The sequence below is a fragment of the Halichondria panicea genome, chromosome 3 (assembly GCF_963675165.1).
Source record: "Halichondria panicea chromosome 3, odHalPani1.1, whole genome shotgun sequence".
Taxonomy (NCBI): domain Eukaryota; kingdom Metazoa; phylum Porifera; class Demospongiae; order Suberitida; family Halichondriidae; genus Halichondria; species Halichondria panicea.
Genome location: NC_087379.1, coordinates 1,441,747 through 1,468,077, shown reverse-complemented (window position 1 = coordinate 1,468,077; position 26,331 = coordinate 1,441,747). Strand labels below are relative to the sequence as shown.

At 41.2% G+C, this 26,331-nt stretch overlaps 5 protein-coding genes across 14 annotated transcripts; 3 read left to right on the top strand and 2 right to left on the bottom strand.

The window, feature by feature from the left end:
- Nucleotides 1-6,943, bottom strand: LOC135332901 (uncharacterized). 3 transcript variants are annotated; one of them, XM_064527822.1, is made up of 8 exons: nt 6,815-6,943; nt 5,969-6,007; nt 5,478-5,766; nt 5,048-5,422; nt 4,794-4,960; nt 840-3,943; nt 379-567; nt 1-197 (listed from the first exon to the last, which is right to left on the bottom strand). In XM_064527822.1, exons 1-4 carry the CDS (start codon nt 6,833-6,835, stop codon nt 5,349-5,351), a joined length of 423 nt encoding a protein of 140 aa, XP_064383892.1. In that variant the 5' UTR covers nt 6,836-6,943; the 3' UTR covers nt 1-197; nt 379-567; nt 840-3,943; nt 4,794-4,960; nt 5,048-5,348. The 3 variants fall into 3 exon arrangements, with proteins under 3 accessions (XP_064383892.1, XP_064383891.1, XP_064383890.1); XM_064527821.1 differs by having other exon boundaries at nt 379-3,943; XM_064527820.1 differs by lacking the exons at nt 1-197; nt 379-567; nt 840-3,943 and adding an exon at nt 3,981-4,733.
- On the top strand, nt 6,419-12,954 carry LOC135332900 (uncharacterized). Of its 6 annotated transcripts, XM_064527818.1 has the most exons (11): nt 6,419-6,652; nt 8,026-8,064; nt 8,259-8,547; nt 8,603-8,983; nt 9,079-9,248; nt 10,911-11,059; nt 11,240-11,269; nt 11,357-11,419; nt 12,148-12,494; nt 12,655-12,743; nt 12,802-12,954. In XM_064527818.1, the coding sequence occupies exons 2-4, from the start codon at nt 8,056-8,058 to the stop codon at nt 8,776-8,778; spliced, it is 474 nt and encodes a 157-aa protein (XP_064383888.1). In that variant the 5' UTR covers nt 6,419-6,652; nt 8,026-8,055; the 3' UTR covers nt 8,779-8,983; nt 9,079-9,248; nt 10,911-11,059; nt 11,240-11,269; nt 11,357-11,419; nt 12,148-12,494; nt 12,655-12,743; nt 12,802-12,954. The 6 variants fall into 6 exon arrangements, with proteins under 6 accessions (XP_064383888.1, XP_064383884.1, XP_064383885.1 ...); XM_064527814.1 differs by having other exon boundaries at nt 10,911-11,269; XM_064527815.1 differs by having other exon boundaries at nt 6,419-6,666; nt 10,911-11,269.
- A 2,145-nt stretch (nt 12,955-15,099) lies between these two features.
- Nucleotides 15,100-18,005, bottom strand: LOC135332895 (uncharacterized). The gene is made up of 6 exons (XM_064527812.1): nt 17,846-18,005; nt 16,502-16,540; nt 16,009-16,306; nt 15,564-15,954; nt 15,298-15,467; nt 15,100-15,237 (listed from the first exon to the last, which is right to left on the bottom strand). The coding sequence occupies exons 1-6, from the start codon at nt 17,864-17,866 to the stop codon at nt 15,212-15,214; spliced, it is 945 nt and encodes a 314-aa protein (XP_064383882.1). The 5' UTR covers nt 17,867-18,005; the 3' UTR covers nt 15,100-15,211.
- Nucleotides 18,006-18,054: 49 nt separating this feature from the next.
- On the top strand, nt 18,055-21,470 carry LOC135332888 (uncharacterized). Its single transcript, XM_064527802.1, has 7 exons — nt 18,055-18,236; nt 18,572-18,672; nt 19,814-19,867; nt 20,050-20,338; nt 20,587-20,965; nt 21,042-21,231; nt 21,333-21,470. Exons 1-7 carry the CDS (start codon nt 18,128-18,130, stop codon nt 21,345-21,347), a joined length of 1,137 nt encoding a protein of 378 aa, XP_064383872.1. The 5' UTR covers nt 18,055-18,127; the 3' UTR covers nt 21,348-21,470.
- Nucleotides 21,471-21,510: 40 nt separating this feature from the next.
- Nucleotides 21,511-26,329, top strand: LOC135332882 (uncharacterized). Of its 3 annotated transcripts, none has more exons than XM_064527792.1 (12): nt 21,511-21,722; nt 21,900-22,051; nt 22,121-22,210; nt 23,154-23,204; nt 23,308-23,358; nt 23,864-23,905; nt 24,043-24,060; nt 24,313-24,580; nt 24,634-24,943; nt 25,100-25,278; nt 25,696-25,752; nt 25,934-26,329. In XM_064527792.1, the coding sequence occupies exons 1-12, from the start codon at nt 21,608-21,610 to the stop codon at nt 26,200-26,202; spliced, it is 1,602 nt and encodes a 533-aa protein (XP_064383862.1). In that variant the 5' UTR covers nt 21,511-21,607; the 3' UTR covers nt 26,203-26,329. The 3 variants fall into 3 exon arrangements, with proteins under 3 accessions (XP_064383862.1, XP_064383861.1, XP_064383860.1); XM_064527791.1 differs by having other exon boundaries at nt 25,669-25,752; XM_064527790.1 differs by having other exon boundaries at nt 25,666-25,752.
- Nucleotides 26,330-26,331: the final 2 nt, after the last annotated feature.

Here is a 26,331-nt window from a genome sequence, read left to right as displayed (position 1 = left end):
CTATTATTCGCACGTTCTTATGCAGCTTACACAATACAGGTCAGAAAGTGGTTCTCTGCCAGTAACTGCCTGCCTTTTGTGAAGACCTCTGATGATCACTTTATCTTCCTCTGGTATCCTTACTATTGAGAATTGTTTTTAGTGAGCTACGTGTCTACGCAGACCGCTGCTCATCCTCGAGCCAGTCCATGTCAAACCTGAGAAGAGAGAAAAATCACAGTTGTTATAGTACAGTGGGAAGTGAGTGTAGCTTTCTTTAATTGGTTACATCAAACCGCTCCCAAGAGATAAATTTGTCAGTGAGATCTAGCACCATGCGTTATTATCTATAATTATAGTCAGCTTCTTGACTTTGGACCCAGCTGCATGCATTCCCACCATTGATCAGCAACCATCCGACTTGGTACCCTTGCTGTGTGGACCCCTTGATTAGCCCAGTCCGATTAAAGATTCTTTTTAGTTCACATTGAACCACAGCTAGGGCTCCATCATTTTGATCAGTTTTTGCTTGTGGTGGTGGTTCCTCCCATGCATTCGGGCCCAGTTGAGCAGCTTGAAGGGAATCCTCTGTATTGAGAGCGAATTGTACATAACCGCGCATACATGTGCAATATTGTTGAACTCCGTGAAATGAAGCTGTAATATCATGGTCAGTGGTTAGCTAATATAATTTACTTCCTGTTACATCTACCTTCGATAACACAAATTTGCTTTTGGGGGGTATAAAACCGTTTTTTCATCAGCTTCATTTCACGGAGTGTTGAAAGCTGTAAAATCTGCGACAAACTCAATGAAAGCACTGCGGGTGCATGCTAGTGCTTCGGTGAAATGAAACTAACTGTATGAATAGTTTTCGCTATGAATAATTGCACGCAGGAACTTGGAAAGGTCTCAGCTTACACAACACAAGAAGGGTAAAGCTGCGTGAGAAAGCCATAATTTGCATCCACAAAAATCTTCGGTAAATTTGCCATTTCTATGCAGTAAATCAATGAAAAAAAAAACCTAACAAAATGCTTGTAAACATGAGCCATATTTTGCACCTTGCAGTAGTATATAAAACTAAAATGTTTGTTTAACTATAAACACTTTTGAAATATTATAAGACCAACAAGAATTAAGAATGCAACTTTTCAAACTTTCAGCTGTAATTTACAGTTTTATGCTCTGTGTTTTGCTCCAGTTATGTTGCATAATCTGCCCAGAAACATAGAACGAATAACATTGTTAAACAGCTGATAACAGGAGGTATTGAAGAAATATGCCCAACTAAATGCAAGCCACGAAGCAAGAGCTGTTTGCTGAACTATTCCTAAGAAGCAATGCTCATATATATATAGTTGCTAACATATCACGCTAGACACCATCGAGGAAGGCCTAACAATCTATGCATGCACTTGGTGGAAATACTAGCTGTGAAAGAATATCCTATGCCAAGCAGTGTCTGCCCAATAGCCGGATGAACCAATTGCTTGCTCATGGACTACCATTTTTTACAATATTTCTCTCACTATACATGCATGCTCAACATTGATTGCCATGGTTGCTCTGAACCGCATGCTCCATCATGTCCCTCGTACGCACCAGGTTGTTTCTATAGAGAGAAATAAGTGGGTTTTAATTCACTCAAGGCGACTGGCGAATGGACTCGGAAGGCTATGACGAGTGGGGACCTGACTATCAGCTGCAAAAAGTAAACGCAGGATGCAGTTGTAAATTCGCTGCATGGATAATCTGTGAAGGACTTGATGAAATTTTTTATTTGCATTCTATATTCTACTATATTACAGCTATTATTAGAGTTATATATAGTAGAATCTAATCCAAAAAGTAAACAACGTGTTCATTCAATTTCAGTCACACTGTATAACACACTGGATGAGGCAAACTATAACACCATGATAATACATACCTTGATTTTCTGGTCCACTTCCTTGATGTGAGGATGCAATTGGAATTAGCTCACATGTATCTTTGTCTATAGTTACTCTAAGAATATACCCAACGAGTTGTCATTTTAGTAAGTCTTGCTATAAAAATACAGCAGAAATGGAACCTTACAACAGTCTATCAACTACAACTAACCATGGCAGCATTTACATTGTGCAGAACATTCTTTCTATTGCTAATTGCTCTATTAGCAGCCACAAGTGCTTTACCACTAATCTCAAGAGTACCAGCCCATCCTCCTCAAACACTCGAATCTCTACCTGATACAAGACAAGCAAGACAAGTTGACTGCACAGGAGAATCATGCAATTCAACAGTAAATGTGAACAGAACTAGTAATGACAATAGCAATTCTAACGCTTCTTCACAAGGATGTCTCAGTCTTGAGCAACGATTAGCCGAAGATTTTGGAGAGGTGAAGGAAGCGAGTAAATCTCTATTCCCCTTTTTTGCCTACCCTGAAATTTACTTGGACTTCGAAAAAGACAGAAGTATAACAGCTGAACAAAAACATCTTGAAAACTGTGAAACTTTGCTGGTAGGACTGGCTCGTGAAGGTGGCATCTGCTCCTGGAGCTACACTTGTGAATACAAAGCTGACGAGTTTCCACACTACCAAATTCAGGCCACAAACTGCAGTAAGCCGAAAGAAAGCCTACGGAATAGCTTCAAATGCCAACAATTAACTCAGTCGGTACACTTTGCAAAAAAAGAAAATGGATGTTGGAATTCTGCAGACAAAGATATAAACATTGGCTGCAAATTCGAAAAAATCACACAAGAAAACGATTATTAGACTTGCGGGATAGCTGGACTATACCTGTTTATCTAGGATGATTTTTTTAGGCACTGAAAATTATTTAACCATACAGTCAATCTCACCTATCTACATTCTATACATGATATCTATCACCACACTCACTTATTAGCATAACGATTATTCAGGATTTCCCCACTTGTAAACCAAAATTCAAACAGTGCATGTATTGTATGTAGTGTAGCTATAGTGACACACACCAGTTTATCAATCCTGGGTGGACTTAGCCTCGGACCAGGCCGATTATTTTAATCAGGCTAGGGTGGACTCAGCCCCACCCTCTTAGCCTCCTTACTGCAACAGCAGCCCCACCCCTCTTATCTTTCTGTGTATCCATCGATCCCTTACCAAAACTTAAAAATAGACTGCACTACCCAGACTGAAAGCTATCATAATATTCGGTTTCAGTCACACTGTATAATGCAGTAGATGAGGCAAACTATTACGCATACCTTGATGCTTCCTTAATGATTTATGTTGCAATTGGAATTAGCTCACATCTTTGTCTAGTTACTCTAAGAATAATAAATATACCCTATGCTTGAGTTGTCACTTCAGCAATTAAGTCTTGCTATAAAATACAGCAGAAATGGAACCTTATAACAGTCTATCAACTACAACTAACCATGGCAGCATTTACATTGTGCAGAACATTCTTTCTATTGCTAATTGCTCTATTAGCAACCACAAGTGCTTTACCACTAATCTCCGGAGCACCAGCCCATTCTCACACACTCGAATCTCTACCTGATACAAGACAAGTTGACTGCACAGGAGAATCCTGCATTTCAACAGCAAATGTGGACAGAACTAGTAATGACAATAGCAATTCTACCAGTGAAGAAAAAATGGTTTCTTTGCAAGGAGCATGCCTCAGCCTCAAGCAATTGTTAGCTCAAGATTTTGGAGATGTGAACAACCTGGGAATGCATACATCTCTGTTTCCCTTTTTTGTCTACCCTGAAATTTACTTGAACCTCGAGGATCTAAAAAAAGAAGACAGTGTAACAGATGAACAAAAACATCTTGATAACTGTCAAACTTTTCAGAGAGATCTGACTCGTGCGGCCGGGGACAACAGCATCTGCTCTTGGAGCTACACTTGTGCATACAACGCAGACGAGTTTCCAGCATATCAAATCCAGACTACAGACTGTGGCATTAAAAAAGGCCTACCTGCAGTGATTATGAATAGAGTAGAGTGCAAGCAATTGAATCAACAAGTACACTTCGCAAAGAAAGAAAATGGATGTTGGAAATCCTCAGACAAAACAGTAAAAATTGGCTGCAAATGCGTGGAAAAGAATCTATTATAAGACATTAGACTTGCGGGATAGCTGGAACTATTACCCATAAATTACGGTATTTCTAGGATCATTGAAAATTATTTATTTTTGGAACCATGCATACAATCTCACCCACATTTTTTTTAATCTATTCTGTAATATGACCATACTCACTTATAGGAATTCATTCCCTACTTGTAAAAATTCACCGTACCATACGTATAGCGATGATATGACAGATTTGTATACATGACTCAAACAAAAATAATAACCAATGATGCAACACTAAAAGTGACACACACCACCACCCTGGTCCCAGAACCCGAGCATACCAATATGGTTATAATTAGAGTTTCAGTTCACCAGAGTTGTACTCAGCCCCACCCCTCATAGCTAAATACTCTAACGACCCTTTACCACAGCGTTCTGCAATGCATTCAGCCCCACCCCTCTTATCATTCTGTGTGTACTGATCCTTTACCAAACCTTCAAACATACAAAAAGATAGTCTGGGGGCCAGACCTAATAGCTCGGGGGCAAAATCAAGAGAGCTAGGATTCTCTCTTCCCCCTCCCCCCTCTGAGAAAAAGGTCTGGCCCCCAGACTAACAAAAAGAATACACATTGAGACTAACTACAACTTATGTTTCAGCAACTAAACTTTCTTTTGTTATGGGGATTCTGTAACAAAACAAAACAGTTTTGAATCATAATAATTGTAACACGTCATTTTATACTTACTCTTGTATGCATCTTCCAAATATTTCAGGTCTGTATCAGAAGGCTCCTTCGCCAGCAACTTCCTCTTGTGAAAGCCTTCGATGATCACTTTGTCTTTCTCTGGTATATCATCTGGCAGTGACTTGAGTCTACGCAGACGCTCATCCTTGAACCAGTCCATGTCAAACCTGAGAAGAGATAAATCAGTCAACCACCCAATTATTGGAGCTAACATAAGACAAAGTGAAGATAATGGAAATTCAGTGCACATTTACCCATAGTGCATGATACTGAGTGGGTCATAGTCTTGTGACAAGGTGTACTTTTTCCCTTCCTTGAAGTTCCTATTTGTCCAGTCCATGCCAAATGTCGAGACTCCATCTCTTGATCTGTTAGTACTGACACGATCAGAATCATTCATTTTCTCCGTGTCAATGTACTTGTCTAAAACCTTCCACAGCTCAGAGCGCTGGTGTTCATGCTCAAGCCCCAAGGCATGTCCAAACTCATGGATGACCAAACTTCTCCTGTATTGAATCTTTTTTTCCTTGACAATGATAAATTCGTCAGTAAGATCTAGCACCATAGTCGGCTTCTTGCTTCCGCACCTATCGGCATGCTTGCCCACCAGCAACCCTCCGACTTGGTACCTAAATAAGTGGGGGGGGAAATCAAGTTGACTGTATGTACTTTTAATTGGCTTACCTGCAAACTTGACTCGTATGTCGACTTTGTTTAATACTTCACACGGCTTAAATTTTGGGACGTTGCTGTCCTCACCCTTCCACCAGGCTTCGTTAGCCCAGTCCAATATCTGCTCAGGGGTCACTCCAATACCCCAGCTCTCTAGAACCTTAGGGTTCATGAAGTGCACCTTAAGTGTCTCTCTCCCCTTCCAAACTTTTTCACATTGAACCACAGCTGCGGCTCCATCATGATGCTCAGTTTCCGCTTGGAGTGGTAGTGGTTCACATTCGGGCCCAGTTGAGCAGAACTGTATTGAGAAACAAATTGCTGAGTATAGACACATGCATACATGCAATCTCCAGTTCTACGAGACTCCTGTAAACAATCATATTTAAGTTGAGCTTGGCACTCATTAGCTTTTACAGCTACATATATACCTCCAATGCGTTGTCACATGTCTCAATGAAAACCCCACCTTCATAATTATAGTAATACATGTATACACTCACTGCACACATCTCTTCTTCTTCGTCCACGTCACTAGGTAACTGTACACGGCAATAATACAAAGGTTGATTGCCATGCATACATAATAATCATAATTATTAAATAGAGACTATTTTATTAGTTGTTGCTGTTTGAGCAAAAGATCAAAGAAACCACAGTGCAAATATATGGCATATTGCACAGTGAAATTATAGAGGAAAGAGGCCATTTATGTGACCTTTAAAAATCTCCCACAACTCGTATAAATTAAGTTGTGGCCGGATGGAATGCAGAGCTACCAACTGTACACGATGCAGTGTTTGCTCATGATTTGTTTTTGAGACATTGTTTCTATTATTTTATGTGTCTATACTGTTGCACTACTCATATTACAGCGCTTGTAGATGGAAAAACTTTACCCCAAAGATCTTGTGGGCAAAATAGAAAAGAAAGACTCAAACGAGAACTAAACAGTGACCTAGTAGCAGTTTATGATATTTCTGAGGGCGGCTATTTAAACTGAAGAAAAATGCCAGAGTTTACTAGCTAGTAGGCTAGTTTTCTACTTCTACATGAGCTAACTTGATGACTGTTTGTGAAATTGTTTTGACATTAATCTCACAGAGCTAGTAGGGGCACTCAAGCCACGACAATACATCTTACACTGAATGAATGAGAAACCCCCACCTTCCCCAGTACGGCCATAGGTGGGGATTGATATGTACGTGCAAACAATAATTATATTGAAGAACACATTAATTTTGTAGCCAAAAAAACTTTAATAGCCAGACAGCTACAGCTATAGCTCAGGAATTTATTTATAAATGGCCCTGGGCTAGCATCATAAACTTGTACTATAGTCTACTTACCTGATCTCTTCTCTCAGCCATTTTGTGCAATGTTTATATATCACCTGAAGCTTGGCTTGTTCGACTTCTCCAATTTAATGTTATTATGTTAGGCCAATGCAACCACGAACATTTATACTCTTGTTGCATGTTTGAGGAAAAGATCAAAGAAACCACAGTGCAAATATATGGCATATTGCACAGTGAAGCCAGGCACATCAAAGCTAACAAGTCACCGCAGTGCAATATGCCATATATTTGCACAGCCAGAAAGCTTGGACAAAAGTTGGAATGATCTGAATTGTTCCTACAACTCACTTTTTTGTGGTATCAAAATATTAAACATTTAATAACAGTAATGATACCTTTGTTTATAAACTTGGAGAAGTCGAACAACCAAGGTGATATATAAACATTGCACAAAATAGCTGAGGGAAGAGATCAGGTAAGTAGACTATAGTACAAGTTTATGTTGCCTATAGGGCCATTATGTTTATTAATTCTTGAAAAGCTGTAGCTGTCTGGCTAAGTTGCTACAAAATTAATGTGTCTTCAATATATTGTTTGCACGTAGACTACATATCAATCCCCACCTATGCCAGGCTATGGCCGTACTGGGGGAGGTGGGGGCTTGTCATTCATTCAGTGTAAGATGTATTGTCGTGGCTTGAGTGCCCTACTAGCTCTGTGAGATTAATGTCAAAACAATTTTACAAACAGTCATCAAGTTAGCTCGTATAGAAGTATAGAAAACTAGCCGACTATAGCTAGTAAACTCTGGTATTTTTCTTCAGTTTGAATAGCCGCCCTCAGAAATATCATAAACTGCTACTAGGTCACTGTTTAGTTCTTGTTTGAGTCTTTCTTTCTCTACTATTTTTCCCACAAGATCTTTGCGGTAAAGTTTTGCCATCTAGTTAGCGTACTGATAGCTAGCAAGCGCTGTAATAGTTACTTATGAGTAGTGCAACAGTATAACACATAAAAGAAACAATGTCTCAAAAACAATCATGAATAATTCATGAACAAACACTGCATCATGTACAGTTGGTAGCTCTGCATTCCATCCGCCCACAACTTAATTTATACGAGTTGTGGGAGATTTTTAAAGGTAACATAAATGGCCTCTTTCCTCCATAAAGGATGCTATGGTCCGTAACTAATATAATAGTCTCTATACATTATAATTATGTATGCATGGCAATCAACCTTTGTATTATTGCCGTGTACAGTTACCTAGTGACGTGGACGGAGAAGAAGAGATGTGTGCGGTGAGTGTATACATGTAGTACTATAGGTGGGGTTTTCATTGAGACATGTGACGACGCATTGGAGGTATATATGTAGCTGTAAAAGCTAATGAGCGCCAAGCTCAACTTGAATATGATTATTTACAGGAGTCTTGTAGAACTGGAGATTGCATGTATGCATGTGTCTATACTCAGTAATTTGTTTCTCAATACAGTTCTGCTCAACTGGGCCCGAATGTGAACCACTACCACTCCAAGCGGAAACTGAGCATCATGATGGAGCCGCAGCTGTGGTTCAATGTGAAAAAGTTTGGCAGAGAGAGATACTTAAGGTGTACTTCATGAATCCTCCAGTCCTAGATAGCTGGCGTATTGGAGTGACTACTCAGCAAATATTGGACTGGGCTAACGAAGCCTGGCGGAAAGATCCGATGAATAGCAACATTCCAGAATTTAACCTATGTGAAGTATTAAACAAGGCCGACATACGAGTCAAGTTTGCAGGTAAGCCAATTAAAAGTATGTACAGTCAACTTGATTTGCCCCCCCACTTATTTAGAGATGAAAGGTACCAAGTCAGAGGGTTATTGGTCAATGGTGGGCATGCATGCCAAAGAGTGCGGAAGCAAGCCGACTATGGTGCTAGATCTTACTGACGAATTTATCATTGTCAAGCAAAATAAGAAGCAGGAGAAGTCTGGTCATCCATCAGTTTGGACATGCCTTGGGGTTTGAGCACGAACACCAGCGGTCAGAGTTGTGGCAGGTTTTAAACAAGTACATTGACAAGAAATTAAGACAACGAATGATTCTGATCGTTTCAGTACTAAAAATTCAAAAGATGGAGTCTCGACATTTGGCATGGACTGGACAAATATGAAATTCAGAAAAAGTACACCTTGTCACAAGACTATGACCCACTCAGCATCATGCACTATGGGTAAATGTGCACTGAATTTCTATTTATCTTCACTTTGCACTTTGTCTTATGTTAGCTCCAATAATTGGGTGGTTGACTGATTTATCTCTTCTCAGGTTCGATGTACACTGGTTCAAGAATCCGGATCTGCGTAGACTCAAGTCACTGCGTGATAGTGGTATACCAGAGGAAGACGAAGTAATCATCGAAGGCCTTCACAAAAGGCAGTTTCTGGCAGAGGATCCTTCTGTTACAGACCTGAAATATTTGGAAGATGCATACAAGAGTAAGGATAAAATAATGTGTTACAATTATTGTGATTCAAAACTGTTTTGTTTTGTACAGGATCCCCATAACAAAAGAAATCTGTTTAGCATAAGTTGTAGTTAGTCCCAATGTGTATTCCTATTTTTATATAATTATGTTTGAAGGTTTGGTAAAGGATCAGTACACACAGAATGATAAGAGGGTTGGGGCTGAATGCATTGCAGAACGCTGTGGTAAACGGTCGTTAGAGTATTTAGCTATGAGGGGTGGGGCTGAGTACAACTTTGGTGAACTGATACAACCCTGCACGTAGTCTCGCGGGCCATACTCCACAATCTGATACTACGTATGGTAACTATTGCCAGGTTTTCGTGTACAGTTCTGGAATTTCGGAACGATGGCATTTCAAGAATTTCCACACAAAAATGCAAAAATGTACCGCAAGCATTCAAAAGGGGTATGGTTTAAAATTGTTCACCATTGCTAAAAGTTGACAAGCTACACTGTACCATAGATAGGAGGGAGAGGGATTGGAAACGCAATAGAACCGGTGTCATAAAATTTTGGGCCCCCCGGGCCTAGAATGTTAACAGTTTAGGCCCCCCAGGGGGTCCAAAATGTTAACATTCTAGGCCCCCCACTGTGAGATTAGGCCCCCCTCTTCTGCTATCCTTTTCTGCAGGATAGAACAAAGTCAAAGAGATATAATAATATAGTAAGGTTGGCTCTATTAGTTGACAAAGCATCAAAGAGACTGAATGCATGCAAAGACTCTGTATCAAAGTAGCAAACATGTTTGCATTATTATTCTATCATAGAATTCAAAGTGAAGGAAGATTTACCTTTCAAGTTACTCATGCTTTACCTATAAGAGTTAAATGCTTTGATGCAGCTCTGCAATGTTGGATCTTCCTGTAAGACAATCGATGTTGTTGCATAGCTATCGCCATAATTATTTGCAACTTCATGCTTACTTTCTCAGCCAAATTTCAGGACAAAAAGTATAAAACACACAATTTCAGTGCAAAGACAACAATTCATATCTTCCTCCATGTTTTCCTATACATAGAAGATGTAAATTGTTGCGGGGATGCTCCAATAGCATCACTGGCTCAGCTCTCAAGTAATGTGGAATCACAGATAGAAGTCAAGAGAGAAACTGTTGTATCATGGTGGAATCACAATAGCAGTTTTCTTTCGGGACAAGGGTAATCTTGGACAGTCCTGACCAATTCGGGACAGTTGGCACCTATGTGCTTCGTGCTGCATGAGGCCTGATTCATAGAATGACATGGTGCAGTGTGATGGCTGTGAGACCAGTGGTATACTACTGTACATGCATGAAATGTGTGTGTGTGAGGAGAGCTGCATTCAGTAACTGACATACATATATGTGAAGACCATAGAAGACTGTATTGGCGTATTTTGAGAATGCACTGTCACATAATGTTACCGCTGTTGCGCTGTTAATGGGGGGCCTAAAATTTTAAGAGGGGGCCTAAAATGTTAAAATTCTAGGCCCGGGGGGGGGCCTAAAATTTTATGACACCGGATGAAACCATCCGCGTTTCGGGTGACGTCATGTATATGATCAGGCCTCGAAACCAGGCCACCAGGCTTGAATCGAGGCTATACCGAAGGTGGCTGGCTATGATCTGTTGCATGTCATGTCTATATATAGGTTTGATGTGGACTGGCTTAAAAAGAAGGAGCACAAGACTCGAGATTTATCAAAAGTGGAGGCTGATGGCAGTCTCAGTGAAAAAAGACATCTAAGTTATGCTAATGGGCCTTCGAAGAAAGATCTTGATTTTCTACAGAAGATTTACGGTGTTGTGTCCATCCACAAAATCATACATGTATATGTATAGCTTTACTTATGCATTACATTTTGCCCACCGTTTCCGATTCTCAAGGTCGAACATCTAGCTACCCCCGGTTGCTATTTAAATTTAACTACTGCATGCTCTAAGGTGTTTAGCTATAATACGAATATTTTTGTAATTTTAGGAGGAGTGTCACCCTCTCCGGCCACAAACAGTAAGTACTACAGAAACACGAAAGCTATACTGTAACATTATACTGTAACATTATACTGTATGTTATCTTTCACGCACATGCATGTAGACGCCCATGGATCAGCCTCAGGTCAGCTACACTTACAGCTAGCTGCACCTTCCCACGGGCAAAGTGAGTGGATTTATAGTGCACAGAAATATTTTACCATCACACTCACTAGAAAACATCTTCATGCATGCATTAGCTGCTGATAAGAGACGGGCTTGATAAGAAATTGTTCTAATTCCTGCATGATGCTTAGGAACTGAGCCTATTTATATGTTAAACTAATTTGTCTTATGTGAGTATAGTTGTGTTGGGATTAGGGTACATATGTAAGCTTACCAATGTGGTATGTGAGTAACTGATAAACACCTTCCTCACTGTTTCTGAGGTTTTCTTTGGCATTTGCTGCGATACCGATTCCTCCATAGCAGGGATTTTGACTATTGCATCCTATAGTTATATGCACCATAATAATATAATGTCCACATTTCCCACAGGACGTATAGATCATCTATATAGGAAGCTTGCAACATTATTGTCCTCAAAACCTATACCCTAAAGCATACACACATAGCGGGAAATTTTCGCTAAATGGCTTGAGAGCCCTCAAAAGAGAGTTTCGTAGTTGTATAATATTCGCGTTTCAATGCCAGGAAACCACACCCACCAAGAACTATTAAAATACCGGTGCGTGGAAGTTTCTCCCAGTTTTAATTTCGCATTAACTGCTCTACCCTCGAAAAACTTGGTATGCCTCATGAAAATTTCCCGCTATACGGTATATCAGTCAGTCACCACCGACTCCTCTATATATATTGCAAGTTCTATATCCATACATGCATTCATTTTTACAGTCAAACTCTCCCCCTCCGACAAGCCGTACCTCAACGCTCTGTATGACGCTGCGTATAGTGGAAAGACCAAGTGGTTAGGCATTGGGAATTATCTGGGTTTGTCTGAGTCTGATTTGGATGGCATTCAGATAAACAATCATTGGAACGTTGGAGATTGTTTCCATGCAATGCTGCTGAAGTGGCTTCGAAGCCCTAACTGCTATCTCGACACTTTCCTGAGTGCTCTCGAATCAAAGCCTCGTCGGTCTATAGGCCACCTGTGCTCAAAAGTCAGCACAACCATCTTATAAGAATAGCCTTTCCTGAGCAAAGTAACGATAGGAAAAGATCAGCTCAAGATTGGAACGGTAATTTGGCCTGGTAGAGAGCCTGGGGAGGCGCAAGGAGTACCTATATACAGTTACATATATCACTCACACCAGTGTTAAATTGAATTTCGCTGTAGACATGCAGATATTTTATAATTACACCCGTTTACAACATTGTTTTTGTCATAAATAATTATAGATACAGATACAGATACGCATCACCAAGCTAAGATGCTTTTATGGCCACACTAAGTATGCTAGAGGACCAAGCAAATCGTGGACTAGGAGGTATGCCAATGTAGGATATAGAGACATAATTAATGTGCACAATAATTGTGATATGCAGTTGCCAAGAGAGCACGAAGGTGATGTCATATACCCCCGAGCAAAATTGAGCGATAATTTTGGCTAGCCTATAATATTATGATACATTTTTTCTATACCATAATTAAATTATAGATACTCAAAGTCTATTTTTGATAACCCACAATGCTGATAATTTAATGTTCATGTAATGATAATGTATGAGCAATTATGCTCGAAATACTTTTAGAATAATTAGGGGAATAATAAGCCTCGAGGCCCTCGATCCCTTCGACCCCAGGCCCTTTGGAGAAAAGAGAGCAGCCTGGTATCCACTGTTTGCCGTCAGGAGTGGATTTCTTTCTCTTTTGATATAGCGGCTTGGGATCGAGGCTATGGAACAATAGGCATCAATGTCGTCATTTCACATAGTTTGACATCATAGTGGCAAACAAAATTAATTATGGCTAAAGATGCTATTCTGGATCAATTCACGTCAGCAAATAATTTCTTTGGAATGAGTCTAAGTTAGCTATAGGACATGTGATAACAGCTAGAGGAGGTACGACATACGCGAGGCGCAGGAATTATAGTGTTAGATGCACCAAATTCCTGATGACAGGTTGCAAAATAATTTTGAGAGCACTGATTCCCCATGTTATGATGATACGACCCTCTCTCAATGCAAGCACAGAGATTGCTAGGGGCACTTGAGTCTAGACAACCTCATGCACGTAGCTGCACCTTCTCAAACACCATCTCTTGTGAATACAGTGCTTTATACCACACTTACGTCACCACAAATTGATCTCATTGGTCAACAGCTGTAGGATATATAGAATATTAGCATACAGCCCCAGGCATGCACAGTTTTTCAAGTTGTTTTTTAGTCTTTTCATTTGTTCAAGAAAGTAAGCAAAGAGAAAAGAGCCATGCTTGACGGTACTAAGACTCAAAGCGACGGCAGAAACACGGAAGGTGCTCTCCAACAAGATGGCTAAGCTTCCATGGGTCCATGGGCGCGGTTTAGATACAAGAAGAGCTTGCAACTCCAGTAAGGGACGTCGAATGGTCAACGCTTGGACCAAGGAAGCTCTTGAGCATCTGTAGGAGTCAACATGTTGCTCAACTAGCTCTTTGACGGCTGCAAAATCCGGCATAGTCTTGTTCTTTTTTGCAATCTGCATCGTGATTGAATTGTTGCTAGGGGGAGGTCCTTTTATAGTGCTGCGGTCACGTGGTATAAGTCAGATATGCCACACCTACTCGGAGGATATGCACCCTATATATCCTCCGCTACCGTGGTTACACACCCCTCGGCTCCGCCTCGGAGTAACCACGGTAGCGGAGGATATATGGGTGCATATATCCTCCTCTTAGGTGTTGTATATCCTATACATAGCTATAATAGACAACTATTATAATACACGTACTGTATTTTATGTTTTTATACCACACTTACGTCACCACTAATTGATCTCATCGGTCAACAGCTGTAGAATATATAGAATATTAGCATACAGCCCAGGCATGAACAAGTTTTTCAAGTTGTTTTTTAGTTTTTTCATTTGTTCAAGAAAGTAAGCAAAGAGAAGGAGCCATGCTTGACGGTGCTAAGACTCAAAGCGACGGCAGAAACACGGAAGGTGCTCTCCAACAAGATGGCTAAGCTTCCATGGGCGTGGTTTAGATACATTTTATCCAAGAAGAGCTTGCAACTCCAGTAAGGGACGTCGAATGGTCAACGCTTGACCGAGGAAGCTCTTGAGCATCTGTAGGAGTCAACATGTTGCTCAACTAGCTCTTTGATGGCTGCAAAATCCGGCATAGTCGTGTTCTTTTTTGCAGTCTGCATCATGATTGAATTGTTGCTAGGGGGAGGTCCTTTTATAGTGCTACGATCACGTGGTATAAGTCAGATATGCCACATCTACTCGGAGGATCCTCCGCTACCGTGGTTACTCCGAGGCGGAGGTGCATATCCTCCTCTTAGGTGTGGTATATCCTATACATAACACAGCTAGTGCATTATATCCATCAATAAATTGCATGGTAGCCAGCTATAACTCAGGTTATAAATTGAATGCTGTGATATAATTGTGGCCCCTGCAATTAACATAACATGCAAATGCATATATATATAACTGAGAGCCACTTACTTTATACCTGATCCCTATATGTGGTGCCCTCAGCCATTTTGTGCAATATTATATCATGAATCGTTGCTCCTCATGCAGCTTCTCTATAGCTTACTATATAGGTACATGTACAGTAGAATTTTGTATTTTCTCTCTAGCCACACAACCTGCAAACCAGCCCCACCTTCTTATCTTTCTGTGCGTACTGATCCTTTACCAAACCTTCAAAACATACAAAATGTATAAAAAAATATAATTAATACACATATTTTAGCTATGACTAAAACAACAACAATTATTATGTTCAACAGTTTGTCAAACTTTCTTTTGGTTTTGGCATTCTGCAACAAAACAAAATAGTTTGAATCACACGTTTTCTAACACCTTCTGTCTTAGCTTACTCGTATATGCATCTTCCAAATGTTTCAGGTCTTTTTCAGAAGGATTCTCTGCCAGTGACTGCCTCCTGTGAAGTCCTTTGATGATCACTTTGTCTTCCTCTGGTATATCTGACCTTTCCAGGGAGTGGAGTCTACGCAGATCCGGATTCCTGAGCCAGTCCATGTCAAACCTGAGAAGAGATAAATCAGTCAACCCTATTGGAGCTAACATAGCAAAGTGCATGAAGATAAATGGAAATTTAGTAGTCAGTATAGCATACATTTACCCATAGTGCATGATGCTGAGTGGGTCATAGTCTGTTGACAAATTGAACTTTTTCCCTTCCTTGAATTTCATATTTGTCCAGTCCATGCCAAATGTCGAGACTCCATTTTTTGATTTTTTAGTACTCACACCTTCGGTATCATTCATTTTCTCCTTGTCAATGTACTTCTCTAAAACCTCCCACAGCTCAGAGCGCTGGTGTTCGTGCTCAAGCCCCAAGGCATGTCCAAACTCATGGATGACCAGACTTCTCCTGTATTGATTTTTTGTTTTCTTGACAGCGATAAATTCATCGGTGAGATCTAGCACCATAGTCGGACTATCCTTCTTGGCTTTAGTGGCATGCATGCCCACCATTGACCAACAACCCTCCGACTTAGTACCTTTCATCTCTAAATAAATGGGGAAAAAATCAAGTTGACTGTACGTACTTTTAATTGGCTTACCTGCAAACTTGACTCGTACATCTGCTCTGCGACTTGTTTCATAGAGCTTAAACTTTGGCACCTTGCTGTCTGGATCCTTCGACCAGGCTTCGTTAGCCCAGTCCAATATCTGCTGAGTAGTCACTCCAATACCCCAGCTATCTAGGACTGGAGGATTCATGAAGTACACCTTAAGTATCTCTCTCTCCTTCCAAATTAGTTCACATTGAACCACAGCTGCGGCTCCATCATGATGCTCAGTTTCCGCTTGGGGTGGTAGTGGTTCACATTCGGGTCCAGTTGAGCAGAAGCAAATATTCTGTATTGAGAAACAAATTGCTGAGTATAGATACATGCATACATGCAATCTCCAGTTCTACAAGACTCCTGTAAACATCAAGTTGAGCTTGGCACTCATTAGCTTTTACAGCTACATATATACCTCCAATGCGTCGTCACATGTCTCAATGAAAACCCCACCTTCATAATTATAGTAATACATGTATACACTCACTGCACACGTCTCTTCTTCTCCGTCCACGTCACTAGGTAACTGTACACGGCAATAATACAAAGGTTGATTGCCATGCATACATAATAATGTATAGAGACTATTATATTAGTTACAGACCATAGCATCCTTTATGGAGGAAAGAGGCCATTTATGTGACCTTTAAAAATCTCCCACAACTCGTATAAATTAACGTGTGGGCGGCAGAGCTACCAATTGTACACGATGCAGTGTTTGCTCATGAATTATTCATGGGGACATTGTATGTGTTATACTGTTGCACTACTCACAAGTAACTATATTACAGCGCTTGTTAGCTATCAGTACGCTAACTAGATGGCAAAACTTTACCGCAAAGATCTTGTGAGCAAAATAGTAGCGAAAGAAATACTCAAAAGAGAACTAAACAGTGACCTAGTAGCAGTTTATGATATTTCTGAGGGCGGCTATTCAAACTGAAGAAAAATGCCAGAGTTTACTAGCTGGTCGGCTAGTTTTCTAACTTCTACACGAGCTCACTTGATGACTGTTTGTGAAATTGTTTTGAGCCGCCCTGCTCCTTTCCTCGTTTAAGAACTAGCATATAAAATGACGACTAGTGTATACAGTCAAGACAGCTTGATTTACTACTACATAATTACCGCAGGGGCAAACACTGCATATCGCATATAAGTGTTAAGCGTTGGGGCTACAATGATAACTCTTGGGTTAAGCGCACTACGGATGTACATTACTATTCTACTTACAGCACACTATAGTTCCTTTGTTAGGCGCTTATTACCAACCTTGCTGTGGAAATATAGACAAACGCGCCAGTACAGTATAGCATCTAAGGCTACCCTAGCAAGCCGCAGAATAACTTGATGTATACATTCCCCACATGTCATGATGATACGACACTCTCACAGAGCTAGTAGGGGCACTCAAACCACGACAATACATCTTACACTGAATGAATGACTAATGCACCTAACAATGGTAAGCCCCCACCTCCCCCAGTACGGGCATAGGTGGGGATTTAATCTTGAACTTTGCCCCAGAGGCAGGTGACATAATTGCGCATGCGCATTATAAACTATACACAGTCATGTGTTGATCATTGCACTGGGATTTGATATCAATGTGGTGCAATTGAATTCCACGTACCTATGCTCATACTGGGGGCCCGGGGAGGTGAGGCTTACCATTGACATGTACGTGCAAACAATATATTGAAGAACACATTAATTTTGTAGCAACTTAGCTAGACAGCTACATGTAGCTAGCTACAGCTAGCTATAGCTAGCTCAGGTTAATAAACATAATGGCCCTATACAGGCAACATAAACTTGTACTATGTTTACTTACCTGATCTCTTCCCTCAGCCATTTTGTGCAATGTTTATTATTATATCACCTGAAGCTTGGCTTGTTCGACTTCTCAAACAGACTTTACTGTTATGATAATTATGAAGTTTACTGGCTTCGTCTATAATTATAATACATGTACCCCCAGAGCAAGGGGCCGGCCCCCGGGGTTGTACAAATTGTACATGTAGTTAGATAAAGGATCGTCCAAGCAAAAAGCAAAACATTAATTGTCATTGTTTATCCACCTAGCTGCTTGCTACCATTCTAAATCTGACTGATCATGCAAGCACCACCGACAATGTCTTTCAATGTTACGATGACAACTCAAGAGCTGATGGTCTGGCTTAAAGCTGAAGGACTAGGCTCTGAAGATTGTGAGCGCTTGAGAGGTAAGGCTGTGATGTAACCAAGGGGTTAGGAGTGTTTCAATAATTATAAATATGCAACCATAGACTAGAATAATCTGAAAGTCACATCTTTTTTAAATTGCGTTCAGCCCAGCTGGTGCCTAACTTATGGTGGCCTCTTATGTTTTACAGTTAGTATAGAGACGAAACGTCGCTTCTTTTAGGGCCTCAAACATAATTATTATTATTATTGCTAATTAAGGTCACGTGACGCTTACATTACGGTGGTGCTGTAATTACATCAATTACGGTATTAATAACGTATGGTAGTTATTATCTGATGAGGCATGAAACAAAGTAACACATTTTTTTTTCAGCTGAAGAGTTTGTTGGAGAGTCATTTTGTCTTTTGAAGAAGGAGGATATTAAAGAGCTTGGCATTGAAATGGTGGATCATTTGGAGCATTTGCTGGACAAAGTAAGCTCGGGAGTGAATTACGATTGTATGACGTTTCCTGTTATGAGAAGTGTAATCCCTTTAAGGAGTTTTTCAATATTAGTGGAATGTGCTGTCACATTAAGTGCACATGCTGTTACGTACATAGTTTGGAACTCACCTTTGCACCCTAGTTAATGTGCTGACACTAGTTGATGCTGCGTATGAATTGTGTAAGAAATTCATTGACAGGTGGTTGGTTCCATAATTCTGTCTGTGCCTGTATACATTCATAGTCAGTGGTAGCTAGTGTACATGTATTACAACCTTTTCACCTCACTTGAAATATCAGTTTAAAAACAAAAAAGAAATGTACCACTAATTGACCTCAGGTATGTGTACATATAGTAATGGTCAGAGCTGCATGCTCACAGTTTCAAATTGTAAATGAATGATTGGTTGTGCAAGACCTACATCTATTTTTAGAGCGTTGTATTGATGTGTTTAGCCTTCTTTCGAGTGAATCCTAGGCGTTTAAGTAGACAGCATAATGTGGCAGCAGCTTTAGATCTACCAGTAATCTGAAGCAATTGGGTCTGAATTTTAGGTAGTCGGCTTTTCACAAATCATTTCAATTCATCGTGAGACAGTGCTCCCTTGGGCTGGCTTTATAAGCAGCGACACATCTCCAGTGCATTGAAATCTATCAACAACCCTCGGGCCAAACATGTAGTAGCTTCAGCAACAAACAATCTATCTGCTGCTTCCCGATGGTACAGCCATTGACAAGCTTTTGCCATACCATTCTCCACCTCAGACACAAATGATTATAGGATTTTGTACAGCCAGGTTCCCCCATTATTACTTGCAATCATTCATTTACTGTGAGGGTGCAGCTCTGACCATTACTATATGTAGACATACCTGAGGTCAATTAGTGGTACATTTCTTTTTTTGTTTTTAAAATGACATTTCAAGTGAGGTGAAAAAGGTTGTATGTGGAACCCAAGGTACTTATTTTCTCTATGTACATGTACATTTTTGGGTATAATGGTGTGCTTAATTTGATAGTTATTTTAAGCAGGGTATTTTTGAGTGGAATGTGCTGACAAACTATGTAGACAATTGTCTTTTTCAATTACGGATCATTCTAGGTTATCTGTTACATTTTCATTTTTTGCAGGTGACACTAGGAGGTGGTGCTGGTAGTGATGAATATATATTTAGCATTAGCGACGTAAGTGAACTATACCTCCGCCTTATTATGGCTTGTTACGTACCATTCATTATACTACTACTACTGTTAGTATACTCCTAAGTGTGCCCAATTTTGTATTAATGTTATGCTGTAGTTTTAAATCATTTTCAACTGCACACACTACTTTTATATTACATTAACAAGTGTCTCAACGTCTGCAGGTGCCACTGTTGTGTAGGTCAGCCCCCTACGAGGTCGCTGCTTGCTGTGAGGCTAATCCCGGGAGAAGCGCTGCGGTGTATCCAAAGCAATTATGGGATATCAAATGTCTCAAGGTTGCTTTCTTGAACCCTGAGGGTCTTGCCAAGTGGACATTTCAAGGACTTCCGATCACTAAAGCCACCATTTTGGAATGGGCAAATGTTTGGAACCCGGAGAAAAAAGATTCTATTCCATGGTTTGAAGAAACAGCCAGTGTTTCTCGTGCTCAGATCCGCGTTCGTTTTTCAGGTATGTGATTTGTTATAAGCAATTGATGTTGGTTTCAATTTCATGTACACTACATACCGTACAGAGGGTCGTTTTCATATGGTGGAAATTTTCGTACATTTCGTATTATATATAGAGCATCATATGAAAATTATTCTACCGCAATAGGTTCAACGTCACTATCCTGAGTTGTACGAATATTAACTATTTTTTAATACGAAAACTTTGCACCAACGAAAATTACTCGCTATAATTATGGCACCCTACAGACACAGGCACTTGCTGGTCGATGGTGGGCAAGTGCGCAGAGAGAGTTACTAAAAACTCTGATCCCACCATGGCTCTGGATCTCTCGAAAATTAACAGACAGAAAGATGCTGAGAAGAGGAGTCTGGTCATCCACGAGTTCGGGCATGCCCTGGGGCTAGGCCACGAGCACCTGCGCTGGGACTTCTGGGGAAAAGTCGGAGAGCACTTTGACAAGGACAGTGTTGAAGCTGCGTTGGAATCGAAAAATTGTAACAGTGAGGACAAAGCTAGCAGCAGCAGGGGGAAGAGAGCTACATTTGAGAGGGATTATTATGATACAACTGATGGACTGAAGTCTTCATCAGTAGCGTATGATCCCGACAGCATCATGCACTATGTGTAAGCTTGTTCCTTGTATCTGCTGTACACTTAATAATAATTATAATTATAACAAATTACTTTTCTATTATTGTAGGTTTGCTTTTGATTGGCTCAAGAAAGATTTCAGAGCAAAATTTAATAATAAGCCTAAGCTTTTGTTTAAGTATGATGGTATCAGCAAAGAAGCCCGAAACATTTTTAAGAGTCTGTTTTCGAAGCATTACATTTCAGAAAATCCTTCTGAAACTGACATTCGGTGTCTGGAGGAAGTCTATACTCGAAATGTGAGTAACACTATATCTACTGACACACCGTTGCGTAGTATTATAGTCATAATTTATAGTTACACCGATTGGCCACTTTCACTGTACTCTTCCCCACCCAGGTGAATCCACAGTGAATTATTGAACTGTCCCAAACTGCTGATAACTGTTTTTGTGAGCTTATTTTTTATACACTTTTTTGCTTTTTTATGCACTGTTTGTATCGTTTGTGCATGCTTTGCTGTGTCATGTTACCAAGATGTTGATGTAATTATCAGGCGGGGTAAAACCCTAGCAGGGTTGGACTGAATGGGCGTGGTCCGATCATGGAAATTTCAAATAGAAGCTCTTTGGAATTGACTGGCTACTACATTATTAAAGTACAAGTATAAAAATCATGGCAGAGTCGACAAGAAGAGGGTCTGGGTACAGTCGTAGCATGTCGACTGATGAGCTGGTGGGCTGGCTGGAAGAGAGAGGAGTGGCTGAGAAGGATAGAGGAGCATTGAGTGGTCTGTTCATATCAGTCTAGCATGCTTATTCACTTGGAGTCACGCTACATGGAGCTACAGTATATTTGTATTGCAATGTGTATTGTGTAAGCAGACACACTGTACAATTTCTTGTACATACTGACTCGTGCAGCCGAAAAATCAAACAAACCGTAGCTTATTTTAGTTTCCTTTCAGATGAGAGTTTTACTGGTCAGTCATTTCTGCTCCTGGACAGTGCCAGTATAAAGGAACTAGGGATAAAGATGTCAGGGAGACTGCAGCTTAATAAGCTTATCAAAGAGGCAAGCATCTCTATTGAGCCTGAAGACAATGGAGTGTTAGATGAGGTGAGGTTGTCGCACGTAAATTATTTCATTGGTATCCACAAGAACAACATTTTACCGACGCTCCTTCAGGGTCGTGTGGTGGTACCTCCTGCTAGTACACTGATCGTCAATAATTTCAGTGAGAGCTCACCCACTGGGGGGACTAACATTAGGGTCCAGGTGAGAGGAGTGTGTGTGTACACTGGGGGGACCAGCACTAGTGGGGTCCAGGTGAGAGGAGTGTGTGTGTACACTGGGGGGACCAGCACTAGTGGGGTCCAGGTGAGAGGAGTGTGTGTGTACACTGGGGGGACCAGCACTAGTGGGGTCCAGGTGAGAGGAGTGTGTGTACACTGGGGGGACCAGCACTAGTGGGGTCCAGGTGAGAGGAGTGTGTGTACACTGGGGGGACCAGCACTAATGGGGTCCAGGTGAGAGGAGGGTGTGTGTACACTGGGGGGACCAGCACTAGTGGGGTCCAGGTGAGAGGAGTGTGTGTACACTGGGGGGACCAGCACTAGTGGGGTCCAGGTGAGAGGAGTGTGTGTGTACACTGGGGGGACCAGCACTAGTGGGGTCCAGGTGAGAGGAGTGTGTGTGTACACTGGGGGGACCAGCACTAGTGGGGTCCAGGTGAGAGGAGTGTGTGTACACTGGGGGGACCAGCACTAGTGGGGTCCAGGTGAGAGGAGTGTGTGTACACTGGGGGGACCAGCACTAATGGGGTCCAGGTGAGAGGAGGGTGTGTGTACACTGGGGGGACCAGCACTAGTGGGGTCCAGGTGAGAGGAGTGTGTGTACACTGGGGGGACCAGCACTAATGGGGTCCAGGTGAGAGGAGTGTGTGTGTACACTGGGGGGACCAGCACTAGTGGGGTCCAGATGAGAGGAGTGTGTGTGTACACTGGGGGGACCAGCACTAGTGGGGTCCAGGTGAGAGGAGTGTGTGTACACTGGGGGGACCAGCACTAGTGGGGTCCAGGTGAGAGGAGTGTGTGTACACTGGGGGGACCAGTACTAGTCGGGTCCAGGTGAGAGGATTATGTGTGTACAGTGACCTTCCTATTACCATGCATTAACTATAGCTAGTATAGCACTGATTGTATTATGACTCTTGTTGTAGGAAATGAGAGACCCTCAAGAGTCACCCACCAGGCAGCAGGGAGAAGAAGATGTGAGTGAGTGGGGACGGTTGCATTAACTGATCGAGTAGCATTGCCGTTGAAATAGTTGAAGTTCTAGAAAATTATTTTACTGTGACTTACTCTGGTGTGTAGGTGACGAGAGAGCCAGTGTCTCCAGTATCTCAAGCACAAGCTAGTGGAGACGTGAGCAATAGTGCATTTCTGCCAAACTTCTCGTGCTTCTACAAATACTATACTTATATATATACGGTAGTTCTATAGCTACACACTGTGTTTACATTTTCTCTAATGAGGGGATTTCTCAATATCTCTAGTGCATGATATTTGAAAAGTCTCTTTATTAGCTTTCATTCAAAAATGGTGCCCCCCCCTAAATTTAGGGTTTAAGTATTTTTTTTTTTTGGAAATATCCTAAATCCTGCCTACACCCCCTTACCCCTTTCCGGCTCATAATTTTGTGATGTTGATATCTTTTGGGAATCTAAGACTTAATTCAACTGCATGATTATGTATAGCAGCTACTCTGTTCAGTAGCAGTCTGGTGATGATGCCGTGTTTTGTGAGGCTGCCAAATCAGCCCCACAAATGTCAGGGAATCACATCAGCCCTTAGATTTCTATTTGTGGCTTTTTCAAACCAGTATTTAGTATATACAGTAGTAAATTATGAGGAGGGTTCCTTTCTGCAGGCTACTACCCGGGCATTACCCTCCAATCGGGACAATGAAGATGTGAGCTTCATGTACATGTAGATCTAGTTGATTGTTGTTGTGTCACACTTGAATGACCGTTGATCAGATAAGCCACTTTGATACACCTTAGGATTAGTGCTCTTACAATAATGTGTTATGTTTCTCTACCCTTACAGGTAGCCAGGGAAGAAGAGGTGAGTAGAGTGATGCATGGTCTGTTGTGTTACTGGTCTGGTCTGTTTCTAGTAGGGAGAAGCCCTCCTTTGTTATGATGGGAGGAAAACATTATTGTGGTTGACTAATTTCATAGTTGGTTTCACTTTAATGCTTGCCCTAGTAAATACTGTTCTTACATAACCATAGCAGTTATTACAATGCCTTACTGTGTACTAGCTGTTACAGGTTCTGAATAAACTGTCACAATGTTTCCTCTCACTGTTGTACAGGCTCCTGTGTACTGCACCCAAGGCCTTGAGTCGGGCACTAGTGTGTTCTCCTTTGATCACACTGTGCACATGTACCGCAATAAGATATGGGCCGGGAGAGAGCTACTCAAAGTAACCTTTCTGAACCCTGACGTTCTCAACAGTTGGGGACTCACTAGAGACAATATCCTCGACTGGGCCAAGGTCTGGGACGTTGGAAATGAGAAAGTACCAACATTTAAACAAGTACCAAAAGCATCAAGAGCAGATATTAGAGTATTATTATCAGGTAATTCTTATTATCAGGTACTTCGATTTTGTTACTATTTATTTTGCTTGCAGAGACGCAAGCTTGCTCTTCAAAGATAGGCATGGATGCAGAGAAGGTTCAACCTGTAACTAATCCGACCATGGTGCTCAATCTCAGAGGACTACCAGCGCACCTCCAAAGAAGTCTGGTCATCCACGAGTTTGGACATGCCTTGGGGCTCGATCACGAACACCAGCGCTCTGACTTCTGGGACGCTATGAGCGGCTATTTCGAGAGAGGGAATATTCCTCCAACACAAGCCTCGAGAGTTTTAAAGAAAATGGACTCTATAGATTTTGATCAAGTACTTGAGTATGATCCAGACAGCATCATGCACTACTGGTGAGCAGTCCACTTTACTGTAGTTACATGTATATAGCTAAGAGTTTGTAGAGTTTTTCAGATGAATTGTGTAACTTTTCATGCAGTTAGTCTTGCCCTAATTTTAACATTTTTGTTCTAAATAAGTTACTTGAATTTTGTGTTGCGTGTGCGTAGGTTTGACCCTGACTGGCTTAAGATGCCCCGTCACCGTGTCAGACAGAACATTAACACAGACAATACACTCAGTGCCAAAGAAAAAAGATATCTTCTGGGTGTGCATATGAGACAGGGACAAGACCTATTACCTAGGCAACCATCAGAAACAGACTTGAGGTTCCTTGAGAGCGCATATGGTGAGTGGATTAGTGTGTGCATACCGTAATAGAGGGTAATTTTCGTGGGGAAAAATATTTGTGGTTGAAGGTCTGACCACGAATATTTTACCCACGAATTAGCGACCTTGCCTACTTTTACCTGCAGTGCAAGCAGCAACCACGAAAATAATATCAACGAAATGAGTAAATACTTGCTCAACCACGAATATTTTGTCCCCCGAAAATTACCCGCTATCAGATAGTTAGTGGGTAGTAGGTGATTGGTTGCTTCAACTGGTCCATTGCTTCAAGGCATGTAAATTATGCATTCATTAATTTTATGTCCTTGCATGTAGATTTTGTTAAGACTATTTTGTCCCCGTTAAATCTATAATTGTAAGTGTTCTTTTCTCAATTGCATCTCAGAAGGTGCTGACCAGTGTTCTGTATTTCCAGGGAGACGGGAATTGAACAGGGTCTCAAGTCGTGATTGGGAACCAAAGCTCCCTAGAGGTCAGTCCACGCAGAGAAGAGTTCAAACATCAGAGATTCAATTACGTACAAATGTTACAAAATGGGCCGGGTGATTTATCGGCCTCAAAAATAGTGTGCTTTCCATATTCCAGAAGCATTAGCCACAGTTTTGCAAATATCGATCTACATAATTGAGTCAATTCTTCGTTTATTTCTGTAGACACTGTTTTGCAAGTGAATATCCACAAACAAGAGATTCTGAACACTATTTGGGATGTCCGTGCCCAGTGGAGAGTGATTGGTGATTCTCTGGGCTTGTCGGTCGGTGAACTGGATGCAATACATGCTAATTCCAGTGACTACCTCAATGATGTCCTAGTGTCATGGATCACTCAAGGGAACAAGTACATTGGAGAGTTACTGGTCGTGCTCCGGTCCCCAGCAGTGGGCAGGGCTGACCTCGCTGAGAAAATTATAAAGACAAATTAATTATGGACCCGAACACAAACACTAAAGACTACATGTACAGGACTACGTGTATAACTATTAATTTTTGTATTTTCTGTGTTACCTTGTGCTACATATTTGTGGCAATCTGTCTTAACAACTAATAGAATT

Excerpts from the sequence above, each read along its gene's own strand:
- LOC135332882 (XM_064527790.1), top strand. The coding sequence starts at position 21,608 with ATGGCAGAGTCGACAAGAAGAGGGTCTGGGTACAGTCGTAGCATGTCG. Across the intron at positions 22,211-23,153 it reads GGACTAACATTAGGGTCCAG|GAAATGAGAGACCCTCAAGA; the intron begins GTGAGAGGAGTG and ends CTCTTGTTGTAG. Across the intron at positions 23,359-23,863 it reads AAGCACAAGCTAGTGGAGAC|GCTACTACCCGGGCATTACC; the intron begins GTGAGCAATAGT and ends TCCTTTCTGCAG.
- LOC135332888 (XM_064527802.1), top strand. The coding sequence starts at position 18,128 with ATGCAAGCACCACCGACAATGTCTTTCAATGTTACGATGACAACTCAA. Across the intron at positions 18,237-18,571 it reads AGATTGTGAGCGCTTGAGAG|CTGAAGAGTTTGTTGGAGAG; the intron begins GTAAGGCTGTGA and ends TTTTTTTTTCAG. Across the intron at positions 20,339-20,586 it reads GATCCGCGTTCGTTTTTCAG|ACACAGGCACTTGCTGGTCG; the intron begins GTATGTGATTTG and ends GGCACCCTACAG.
- LOC135332895 (XM_064527812.1), bottom strand. The coding sequence starts at position 17,866 with ATGGCTGAGGGAAGAGATCAG. Across the intron at positions 16,307-16,501 it reads GAGAAGAAGAGACGTGTGCA|AATATTTGCTTCTGCTCAAC; the intron begins GTGAGTGTATAC and ends TTCTCAATACAG. Across the intron at positions 15,468-15,563 it reads CTCAGCATCATGCACTATGG|GTTTGACATGGACTGGCTCA; the intron begins GTAAATGTATGC and ends ATCTCTTCTCAG.
- LOC135332900 (XM_064527818.1), top strand. Across the intron at positions 8,548-8,602 it reads CATACGAGTCAAGTTTGCAG|AGATGAAAGGTACCAAGTCA; the intron begins GTAAGCCAATTA and ends CCACTTATTTAG.
- LOC135332901 (XM_064527821.1), bottom strand. The coding sequence starts at position 6,835 with ATGGCTGAGAGAAGAGATCAG. Across the intron at positions 6,008-6,814 it reads TGGCTGAGAGAAGAGATCAG|TTACCTAGTGACGTGGACGA; the intron begins GTAAGTAGACTA and ends TGCCGTGTACAG. Across the intron at positions 5,423-5,477 it reads CATACGAGTCAAGTTTGCAG|GTACCAAGTCGGAGGGTTGC; the intron begins GTAAGCCAATTA and ends CCACTTATTTAG.